Consider the following 12193-nt stretch of genomic DNA (forward strand, 5'->3'; position numbering starts at 1 on the left):
ATGAATTCTCTGTTAAATCTACTTAGCAAATAATGTATTCACAAGAACTTTAACTTTTCTGGTAATCCTTCTAGAATTAACATTCTAAACTGGGCATTAACTGGCTAGAGTTCTCTGTCCTGATTGCTATAGAATTGTTTCTATTCATTCAAAGGAATTTGGGTGTTGATAGCTAGGCCAGCATTTATTGCTCATCTATAATTGCCCTGTAGAATGGAGTGGTGAGCTGCCTTTTTAAACTACTGCAATCCCTCGGGTTTAGGATCACCCACAGCGCCACTAGGAAGGGGGTTTCAGGAATTTGACCTACCGACAGTGCGGGAACAGCAATACCATTCCAATTCATGATAATATGTGAATTTTCAGCGGATGGCGTTCCCATGCATCTGCGGTTCTTGACCTTCAGTGTTGGAGGTCACGATTTTGGGAAGTGTTGTCAAAGGAGCCTCGCTTAGTTCTTAATTGCATCTTACCAACAGCACATACTGCTGCCACTTTGCGTTTGTGATGGAGGGAGTCAATATTAACAGTGTTGAATGAGATACCAATCAAGCAGATTGTTTTGTCCTGGATGGTGTTGAGCTTCTTGATTATTGTTGGATCTGCACTCATCCAGGTAAGGGGAGACTATTTCGTCAGTTTCCTGACTTGTGCCTCGTGGATGTTGGACAGAGTCTGAGGAGACAGGAGTTGAGTCTCACACTGCTGAATGCCCAGCATCTGACCTGCTCTTACAGCCACAGTTTATATATGGCATGTCCAGTTCAGTTTCTCATGTGTACTAACCCACTGGATGTTGATAGCAGGGAAGTTTAATTCCACTTCTTTACTCTATCCCCATTGACCTGTAAATTTTTCTAAGTATTTACCAATTTCATTTTGAAAATTATTCTGGTCTTTGGTTTCACCAATGTTTTAGGAATTGCATTAAGTTGCAAAAAAAGTTCACTCGTCACCTCTGATTTTTTTCACAAATTGATTTAGTCAGTAATTCTGGTTACTGAGCCCTCTGTCACTGGAAACAGATTTTTTCCTCTCATTTACATTACGAAAACCCTTCAAGAAATTGAACACCTTCATAAGATGTTCTCTGAACCTTCTCTCTTCTAGGCAAAAATATCCCACACATAATCAAAATCATACATCACTTATACCATTCCAGCAGAATAACCCTACACCCTCTCAAAAAGTGTGTTGCCCAAAATTGTTAGTTGAGCTGAGGCCTAGGGATTTATCAAGGTTTAATACACCTTCCTTGCCTCTTTACTCTTGCTTCTATTTGTAAAATCAAGGTTCCTGTATATCCTTTTAATAGCTTTCTGAATTCATTCAACATCTTCATAGATTTGTGTCCATACGCCCTCAGTTCCTGCACCATCTTTAAAATTGTATAATTTAGATCAAACATTCCATTTATTGTACAGTGAATCCTGCCAGTAAATTATACACTTGACAAACAGGATAATGCCAAGTCCATTGTAATTTTCTCATGGTGGGTTAGCCTACTGACCCTTATTGAAGGCTTTAAAATTATTATTTAGGCAAGGTGTCTCTGACGGTTAAAATGCCATTTCCAGCATGAATAAGCACCTATAGGTAAGGAAGAATATTTTAGACAGGTTTTGTTCATCTCAACTGTTTTAAGTTTTGTAAGTTACTAATTGACTGGTATTTGTTTTTTAAGGAATGCTGAACAACATAGGATACTTTGGAAGATCCCAGATATATCCCAGAAATCAGAAAATGGAGGTAAATTGAGAATGAAATTCTGCCATTGAAATAAACTTTTTTGTTTTAGATTTCATTACAGGCATGTTTTACTCCTGCCAGTGTAAAGATTGAAAGTGAAATTTGTTATATCCTACATACACATAGTACTCACCAGGCCTACATTGTAAGAACCCAAGTAATAGAGCTTGCCAGCTGAGCAGGGAGTTCTGACCATGTTCAATACGTTCGCTCTATTGCACACCAGTCTCTCATGGAGCACAGGTTTCCTTCACTGGATACGCTCAAAGCCGCTGACTGATTCAGAGCCTTTGCAATTGTATGGGCTGCAGCATAGGTGATTTTTCAATTTACTTTAATATTCTGTTTGCTTTGGATTCGTGCCCACTAATCATTGGTTGCAATTTTACACAATCATCATAATCAACAGACAGTAGGCATATATTTCTGTTGGCTCAGAGGTAAAATATAACTCAATACCCTACTTCAGGATTCACATATTTTATGCAATACTATTAATTTTCCAAATTAAATACTTCTCCAAGTTGTACAAAACTTAAATATGCATTCACACAGACAAATCCCCTGTGCTATCATAAGTGAAAATTGATAGCAAGGCAGCTCTCTACATAACAGGAAACTCAAAAGTCCTAAATAAAGCTCAAGAGTAGATCAGTTGCTCACATTTTCATTGTTAATTATATGTGGCTTAAGAATATCAAGAAACGAAAGCACAACAGGAATAAAAGTAAAATTGGCTTGAACAAATTAGTTGAAATGAATTATTTTAGTGGTATAAGTTAAATGACAACATAATTAAAACAGGGTTTACCATATGTTTTGAATGGAATTTCTGGAAGACCATGTGTCATGGCAACTTCTTGTTCCACAGGTACAATGACATTACACAAAAGTGAAGCAAGTAACATTTTGATGCTGTAGTCAATAGAAACAAAACCAGGCAGTGTTACAAAAGTGAACCATTCCTCCTTTGACTCCAAAGCTACAGGTTCTTTTAAGGGATGAAGATACCTTAATTATCAACATACATTACCCCTACAAACAAATAAAGTTATATTGATATTTTTTCAGTCTAATTTCTCCCTTCCCGCATTAGATCTACAAAGTGACAAACCAGTTGTGTTCAAATGGGTAGTCTGATGATCATGAGCAGCTTGCAAAGCAGAGAGCTCCAGAGATGACTGACCCTACAGTCTTCCATCTTGTGATAGATGTGGGCAGTTCATCACGGAAAGTATCTCATGTCACATGTCTACCCTAACTTGTTTGCCAAAGATAACTTATTCAATTTTGAATATAAATTTCCAGCCTCCTTTATACACATGTTCTTCCATTGATTTGTTTTAGGTGTTGGATCTCTCCTCGCCAGGTTTCAGCTATCAGAAGGACCAAGTAAGCCTGCAACATTGGCTGTCCAATTCACCAGTGAAGGGAGCACTTTGTCAGGCGTCGATATTGAATTGGTTGGGGCAGGATATAGGTTTTCACTCATTAAAAAGAGATTTGCAGCAGGTATTTCTCAAATTCTATAGAGCCATTTTTAATTACCTAAGTTGACTAACGTAAAGAAAAGCCTTTAAACAACACAGGAGGATATTAAGCCTGTCAAATCTATGCCAACTCGTTCAATAAGCAATTGAATTAGTCCCATTTCTGTATGGCTCTGAAAAGCTGCTCAGCAGTGATTCTAGCAGTTATTTAGCAATGTTATCCAGTTGGCACTTCCAGCGTTGACCCAGAGGACTTTCAGGCTGTTAGAAAATTTGCTAATTTCATTGGTAATGATGCGTGCCCGTTGCTGTAGACTATTGTTGGAGACACTTACCCTGATTTCAAGAAACATACCTAGGTTTATTTTTCACTGCTTTCACCTAACATTAATGAGCCTGTAACAGCCTGGAGGTTTGGTCGGTAGTCTTACCGTCCATTAACACTGGCAATGGTAGATCAATTTTGTGAACCTCAAATGAGCTGTTCATCCACCATAATCACCCTTAATCATCCTCCACCCCTACCCACCTTCCAATTCAGTGCCACAGTTTAACTTGCTGGCACATATATTTGATGCCCCAGAACTTACCTGCCAGAGTCAAATGAGACCAAACTTCACAATCAGTGGGGCATCTTCACTGAAGAAGGCAAAGGCTGACTGGTACAGTTAGTTCCACAAAAGTCAAAATAGACACTTTGGGACTTCTTTGCCAGTTCTTCCAATTGTTCACATCAATTCAATGGTGGATCATCAGAAATCCCAGTTAAGCATCGATCTGGAGATTCTATTATAGTTACAGTAACTGATCAAGTTAACTCCCAAGGAGGCTAATGTAATGTCCACATGGAAGGTCAGGTACAGTTCACTTGGATATAAAATTAATCCCCCTCTAAGCTGCCTCAACAGTGTGTATTTAACACTATTGCCAAATGACCTGTGTTATATTTTCAAAGCCAGCTATCCCTATGGTCTGTCTGAGTTTGACTCCAGTATTTCCTAATCTAGTTCTCTTTCTTTTTTAGGGAAATACATGGCCGACAACTGAATTCTCAAAACTTTGTCCAGTGTTCAATGTTACTCACCGGACAGCTTTTTAAAAACAAACAGGAGATGTTAAGGACTGAACCTGTAACCAAACTTTTATTCACTGATTTCAAACTTCTGTTCCATGCAGCCAGAGCATTTCCAACAAGAACTCAGAACACCAGAAATTGCCAACCAGTCCTGCAGTATTATTATATGATTGATGTGACATTGGTAACATTTCGTATTTTACAGTGTAATAAATGTATTTGTAATTTGGTATTCACTTCTTCCCCATACTCTTCACTTCAGATACCCCTGTATTTCAGCTGTTATAGGCATTTCAGAGATATCACAATTAACTTATAGGCCATGCCTCTTCAAACATGTAGCATTGTATTTGACTTGAGTAGCATTGTCTAAGAACTACATTGCATTATTTCAATTTTTAGCCTTTTGATCGACCAGTATTGATGCCGATTGTTTTCAGATTTTAATTACTTTTTTTACTGTTCACAAGCATATATTTTTGATGTTGAAAACCTGCCCTGGGATCACCCATTTAGTGAATGAGAATCAATTTGCAATGCAATGCTATGTTTTAGAAGAATGCCTTGTATAGTTTGAGAGAGAGGTGTGCAATATGATTATGTAATTATCTTATTTATGCATAGTGAGGAGGAAAGGCTGTTAAGTTTTCAGAGATGGAATGAAAATCCAATAATACTGGATTTTGTAACAAAAACTGCAAAGGAGGTCAGTCAGCATCTGAGCAAGAGGTTAACACTCAGACAGTAGTCAATGCATAAGGTGCCACCAAATATATAAATCTTTCAGCTGCAGACTAACTCTCTGAGCAGGTGGAATCTTCATGCTGGCTGTCTGAAATGCTATGTCACTGTCATATCAGTGCTGAAAGTCATACACGTGTTACTGTGAATAAGGTTCCAGCAGCTTCTTAAAAAGACATTTATTTTGCTTCGGTAATGTAGTTGAAATTTTATATAATAAAAATGAAATTATTTAAAAGCAGAAAAAAGGTTGCAATGTGAACGCGTGGACAAATGACCATCTTGAATTTCATTTTCAGGGTTCCATCACACATACACAGCTGTTTTTATATTATCAGTTATAAATCAGTTTTGCATTGATGCATTTGCTGATGAAACATTGCTTAAGGCTTTTTAAAGGAGTCTGTCTGGTATACAGAGGATATTCATCACTAGAATTAGCTAGAATGTTAAAAGGAACATTCTCTCCCCAACCTACTGCCCCAACAAAATACTTCTGAACCTGATAGATTCAGTATCGATGGTTCCTGAATCTTTGGTGCATCGCTGTACAAAGTGTGTGGATATATAATGTAAAGAGTTTATTGTTTTGCACATTTGCCACTGAACATATCTCCATCTTCTGTTCATTGAGTGATACTAAAGAACAAGTAAAACACAGTGAAATATTTTTGAAAGATAAAATCAATACTAATGTTATTGGTAAAAGATTATTGGTGATACATATAATTCGCTTATAATTATCTTCAATTGTCAATAGCACTTGCTGCTGTGGTGACAATGTATGAATGTGAAAACAGGAGTGATTCTGCCAGTGATGGAAGCACCTGCAACCCCTTTCTCAAATAGCAAGCTCACCTCAAAAAGAAAGTTTAAGTACAGGGGATTCAACTTATGCAGTGGCAAGAAAACAATGATTCCAGGCAGACTGAACCACTAAGGGACTGCAGTCTTCATGAGCAGCAACTCCACTCCTGCTAAACAGACCACTTTCCCCAACACCAGTTTTTTAAAAAAAATCCATTTGCAACTTTAAAGGACTTGCATGTGCAATTACATCCACATATGTGCTACTTTTGAAGTCAACCCATCTACCAGAGAAAGTGTTCTGTAATATAAGTGAGCTAACTGTTATATTTGGAGCCGGGAGCTGGTTTTAAATGAATCATAATTTGGTGCAGTGTGGAAATATTTTTTATATCTGATGTGCTCCCTCAGTGCTAATGATAAAGCAGGTATTGCTCCTTTAGCTGTCTATTACATATGGCACTCAACCCATAATAATCTACTTTGACCTTATTTAAGCTGTCCGTCAAACAATGAGAATTGTCTTTTAGGAGTATTGCAGGGCCATTCCACACAGATGCTGTGCACAATGAATGTACATGTAAGGATTTGAGAAAAATAATTAGATCTGACCAATTCATTTTGCTTAAGAATAGTTTGTTGGCACTTCAATGGCCTCCTGGGTAAAGGTACTATTGACTATAAAAGTGCATGTGTAGACCAAAAAGTCTAAGGTTTCATCCCTGGTCTGTGAGAGCTGATCTCAAGTGAGCAGCAGCTGAAGAGCTACATCAGCCTTAGCATCCCCTGGGCCTTGGAGAGAAAAATTGGCCAGGTATCCCATCCCTGATTACAAAGCAGTGGCTCCTAATGGAAAGAGCTTGTATCTGGATGTTGGTTGAGAACAGAATCTGCTTGAAAAGCTTGTCAATACCCTTTTTCAGCGAATATATAGACAAATACACACAAAAGTTAAATATTTGGGTGAAGTACTGAAAGGCTTTTAGGCCTGTGCAACCATATCCCAACAGGAGTCAACTGTTTCAGAAAAGAGCAAGAATATTGGAACAAAAATAAGAAATAGCTCTATTCATCTTGCGTGCTATTTTGTAAATACCTTTTTTTATATATACATATATACAAATATATGTCATTTCCTCAGTGGCTGTTATCCCTGTTGGTTCATTGCACATAATTATGAATATGCAATTATGTTTTAATGTATTATGTAGTAAAGAAATGGTCTGGCCATTTATAAATCAAATTCTAAATTCTATACAGTATGGAAATTAAACTGTAATAACCATTCAAAAAGTTAAATGTTGCTTTTCTTTGAAATTAAATAAAGTTTAAAAAAACTGCAGCACTGGTATAACTTCTTCCATTTTCTTTTTAATTCTTACTACTCTGATTTTTTAAAATCAAATCGAAATATATCCATGTTGTGAATTTTTTTTCCTAAAATTAAAAAAAAACATGCTGCTGAAACTATTCATTTTTGCGCTCAACAGGAAAGCGTATAGTTCTTTTGTTCATGCTCAATGGCAACGTTTCAAACCGAGTCAGCTTGCCTATGAATCAACACTCTTCTCATGCAGTATAAATTGTTATTCCCTTTGAAATTTGGTATTTTTGCCTTTGTCCTTGGACGACGTCTCCTTTTTTCTATTTTCAAGTTCTATGCTACTAAGTGAGTGTTGTGTATATCCAGTATCACAGTGTCATCATGAAGCACTCCTAGGTGCATTGTTTTCAAACAGACCAATGCCTGAGATTACCTGAACAAAAGAAGTGAGAAGCAGAAGCTTATACTGTCAACTAAACATGATATATTTTAATACTTCATACATTGCTACCTGATAGATTGTGAAATATTGTTATTAGGAATTTAGTCTAATTTGAACTTAAAATATGATTGACATAGAGTGTCGTTCTGTTTTGTCAATGCCCTAATCCTCTGCCCCTTCCTCCTATCAACTTTATATTAGATGGACATTGTGCTCTGAAGTTCCGCCTAGAGGTCCCCAGGACTGTGGTGGTTGGAATTTCTTTGCAATGGAGAGGAATTGGAAGTAGGCAGCCAAGGATCCCATTTTTGTGATTTATGTTGTAATCAATGAAATAAGTAGAACTAGAAATGAGGTTCTGCCAATGGAGTTTGAGGAGTTAGAGTGCAAAGCAAAAAACAGAAACTTAGTAATAATTATTTCTGGCTTATGGCCTGATTCATGTTAAAGTAGCTGAGAGATAAACAGATTTGATGTTTAAATGTTTACCTCGCAGCGTAGTGTGGAAGGCACGGACTTTGATTCATGGGCGATTGGCACGAATAGCTGGGAAAGAGGGAACTGTTCTATTGGGACAAATTTGACTTAAACTAGGCTGAGATCAGGCTGAAAGCTAATCAAACAACAAGGCTTAGTTGATAATTAATTAGGATGAGGAAAAGTTTAGGAATGGATAAATGAATAAAGTTGTGAGATTTTGGGTTCAGGAGTCAAAGATACTTAAAATACACAGTTGACTGTAAGTAATTCAAAGATAGCTTAGTAAGTTTATTGAGAAACAAAAGTTTAGAAATGATGCATTAGCTAAATAGACAGAACATTTACACAACATATGTTAGTTGAGAGCAGTTCACTGATATCAGAAGACAAATGGATGTTTGGCCCATTGTTGATCTAAATATCTTGAGATGACACCATTCTGCTTTCTGGCTGAAGCATTACAGAAATTTTTCTATGGTCTTCCTTCATCTATTCTGGTCCATATTTTGGCTGAATAAGGCAGTCGTTTGATGATCCTTGCCTCCAGGTCTTATTAGTATACATTATTTCCTGACACTAGTACTGTACCCTATGTCCATAACTTGTTTGAACCTTTCTTACCAATGTATAAGGTAGTCAAGATGTTCGTCTATCACCTAGCTTGAGGTTTTTTTTAGTTTACCTCATGCTGAAGGATTTCCTATCCTTTCCAAACATTTTTACTGATCAGGGGATACAAAGAGTGCCAGAAGACACTTTGATATCCAATAGAGGAAGAAGTGACCTCAATACTGTGAGCCCAATCCTTGCAGCCTTTATCTTTACTTTGTCTTGGCCACTGACTGCTTAGAATTGGTTATGCTTTTCTAAAGAGTGAGAAAATTTCTGCTGTGTCATCTAATTCAATAAGGTTTACATTGGATAAATCATTCAAAAAAAAAGTTCTTAAGGTTTCTTGTTTCCTGAAATGCTGTAGGCGAAAATTCCAGGCCATAGAGTGGTGTATTGATTCGAGTAAAATCAAACAGGTTGTGCTAGGATGGCGCAGAGAGTTTTAACAATGGTTATTAGATTTAAACAAGTAAGAATTCATCAGGGAAAAGTATTATTAAAGATACTATAAATGAATGCTCAAAGCAGTTGTGCAATCAGATGGATGAATTGATGACACAAATAGATAACTCTTTACAGAGGTTAACCTCACCCACTGAAGTTGGGCAACCATGTTGAAGATTTTCAAGGACTGTCTCACTGTGGAGGGAACGATGCACTCACCCAACTGAGAAATGGCAGAGACCATGGCCCGGATGCAATCCCCCATTGCCTATACTTATCTGTACAATATCTCAGGCAGCTCCATCAGATTCTTTCCTGCTAGTCTCCAGCAGGCTGAGCCTAACCCTCATCAGATTAGTTTGGGCCACAGTATTGGCCTGGTTTCTGGCAGTCCGCCAACTAATAGTGGCCCCAGATGTAACAGCTTCTATATCTTCTGCATTCACCCAACACAGTGTGGTGCTCAAAAGAATGTGAACAAGAACTGTTACCCACATGTCTACTCACCAGGGTCTATGTGTCTGCACTGGTGTTTGGAGCAAGGGAATAATTTGATGGTGTGCCCTCTGAGTCTGGTCCTTTCAACATCAAAGGGGATGGCATGAGGCAAGCCAGTCAGTTTTCCTAAGAAAAACACACACAATTAGATCCTGAATTACTAAACTCTCAATTATCGACCACAGGTGCGGCCCTCTCCCCTTCTGGTGTGAGTTCAGTTCAAAACACTCTCCATGTGAGAATCCAGATTCTATGTATTAATTGTATGTATAACAGTATATATTTATCCAGTATGAATAACAAGTTACACTAGCTGAGAAAATGACTTCAATGCAGTACTTTCTCTCATCCAAGAATGGCTGCTTGTATCTACGGTTCAACTCATGTGCCTGCACTGTAATCTAAGGAGCAAGAGAGATCTGCAGAGAGGGAAAGAGGGTTTTGCCTGAGATCTGAACAGCTGACGAGGTGCACAGGGCACACAAGATGACCAGGGTTCGAGTAGGCCATTCATCTTCTAATACTGCAGTCATTCACAATGATGAACACCTTACCTTCTCACCTCTGCCGTGACCTGTGGCATGGTATTTTCAGTCAAACAGAATGGCTTCTTCTGGCTATCGGAAGGAAATTATTATTTCTATGATCCTGAATTACATGGAGGGACCCAAGAAGTGAGAGGAGTTGTCTTATGTCCACTCTGTAACAATTCTTGATAAGAGACTTTTAAGTGAAAATTTGGTTTAACCTCATAGTTACTCAATGGAATGTTCTTGACATATGTTCACAATTTGTCTTACACTTATTTGTCCTTGTTAATGAAGCTCCTTACCCATCCATAGGAACCTTCCATTACCAGGGCCTTTTATACGCTGAGTACTGATCTGGCAGCTTTTCAAAAACAGTGCCAACGGCATCCCTCATGTCAGGTGATTTGCAGCACTCCTGGCCCAGCATGTGATTGGCTATCCACACATATCACTTTCACTCTTTGGATAGATGCATGCTGGAGACCTGCATCACTTTGTTCCTACTTTCCAACCTGGTATCGGGAGATACAACACCGTGACTACATTCTACCAGTAGAGATAAAAGGGTTTGATGATATGGTTATAGCATGATTCAGCTTGGGGAAGAGCTTTCAAGACTATTTTTTAGAAGACATGCAAAAATGGAAAAGGTGACAGGTTAGCACTAGTAATAAAGGATGAATTAAGGCAGGAATGAGAAAGGATTGCAACCCAGGAAATTTGTTATCACAGTGACAAAAAGTCCACTGTTGTCACAATATTCTAATATGATGTGATGCTGTGGTTGGTTCGCTCACCAAGCTGGTTTGTTAGTTCACAGACGTTCCATTACCCTTCTGGGTAACATCATCAGTGCAACCTCCGATGAAGCGCTGTTGTGTTTTCCCGCCTGGTATTTAAACTCTGGGGTCCGTTGGATTTGATTACCTCATTTCCAGTTTTCCTCCGCAATTGTGTATATCTAGGGTCTAGTTCTACGTGTTTGTTAATGGCCTTCTTGGTGGAGAACCAGACCTCTAGGAATTCCCATGTTTGGCCTATCCTAGGATCCTGGTGTTGTCCCAATCAAACTAGTGGTTCTCCTTATCCATGTGAATGGAGATGAGTGAGTATTGGTCGTGTCTTTTTTTTGCTAGTTGGTGTTCATGTACTCTTGTGGCAAATTTTCTTCCTGTCTGTCTGTCCAATGTAACATTTGTCGCAGTCCTTACATGGAATTTTGTATATTACATTGGTTCTGTCCATATTGGGTAAGGGGTCTTTGGTTCAAGTTAGCAGTTGGCATAGGGTTGGTGTGGGTTTGTGTGCTACTCTGATACCCAATGGTCATAGGAGTCTTATAGTCAGTTCAGATATGTTCTTGATGCATGATAGAGTGATGAGTGTATTCGGGCATGCAGTATCTTCCTGTTGTTGTTTGTGTGATAGGCATCGTCTCATCCAGTTGTTCGGGTATCCGTTGAACCAAAAACAGCATCCATAACCCGAGCTACAAATCTACTCAGGAACCTTAAATATGATGTGATGGCAGTCGCTATTGGTTTGTGGTTGGAGTAGAGTGCTGCCATCAGTCCTGCTTTCAAAACTATTCGAGGAAGTGCTTAGTACTCTGTGGATGAGGATGGACCATTAATAATTCTCAGAATAAATGTCTTCACTTTGATAACAAAATGTGGCTTATTACATAACAGCACCAATATACAGAAAAATTAGCTGTTGGGCATATTAACTATTACTAACAAGAGGTAGTGAAAGCACATATACCTCCAATAAGAGACCATATCAGAGTCCAACTAACTGTCTGCTCAACTGTCTCATCAATATTCCACCAAGTATTATATATTAGAGGTGTGAAACTTCATCTTAGTTCTAATGAACCTTTGTTTATCCATTACCTTAGACCCAGAATCGGTATGGGTGTTGATAAGCAATAAAAGGGGAGAAAGCAGCAGGTGTCATGTATAGGTCCTATGATAGTCTTAGTAACATACAAATCACAAA

At 38.3% G+C, this 12193-nt stretch overlaps 1 protein-coding gene across 1 annotated transcript in view; it reads left to right on the forward strand.

Annotated features, from left to right (window-relative positions):
• Window positions 1–4629, forward strand: part of sgip1a (SH3GL interacting endocytic adaptor 1a) — a 215238-nt gene extending 210609 nt beyond the window's left edge. Inside the window, exons 21-23 of the mRNA XM_048602076.1 lie at window positions 1685–1749; window positions 3097–3261; window positions 4264–4629. Coding sequence (XP_048458033.1) covers window positions 1685–1749; window positions 3097–3261; window positions 4264–4286 — 253 coding nt within the window. The 3' untranslated portion in view covers window positions 4287–4629. The remainder of the gene's footprint in view (window positions 1–1684; window positions 1750–3096; window positions 3262–4263) is intronic.
• The last annotated feature ends 7564 nt before the right edge of the window (window positions 4630–12193 follow it).

Source organism: Rhincodon typus, chromosome 10 (assembly GCF_021869965.1).
Source record: "Rhincodon typus isolate 14 chromosome 10, sRhiTyp1.1, whole genome shotgun sequence".
Taxonomy (NCBI): domain Eukaryota; kingdom Metazoa; phylum Chordata; class Chondrichthyes; order Orectolobiformes; family Rhincodontidae; genus Rhincodon; species Rhincodon typus.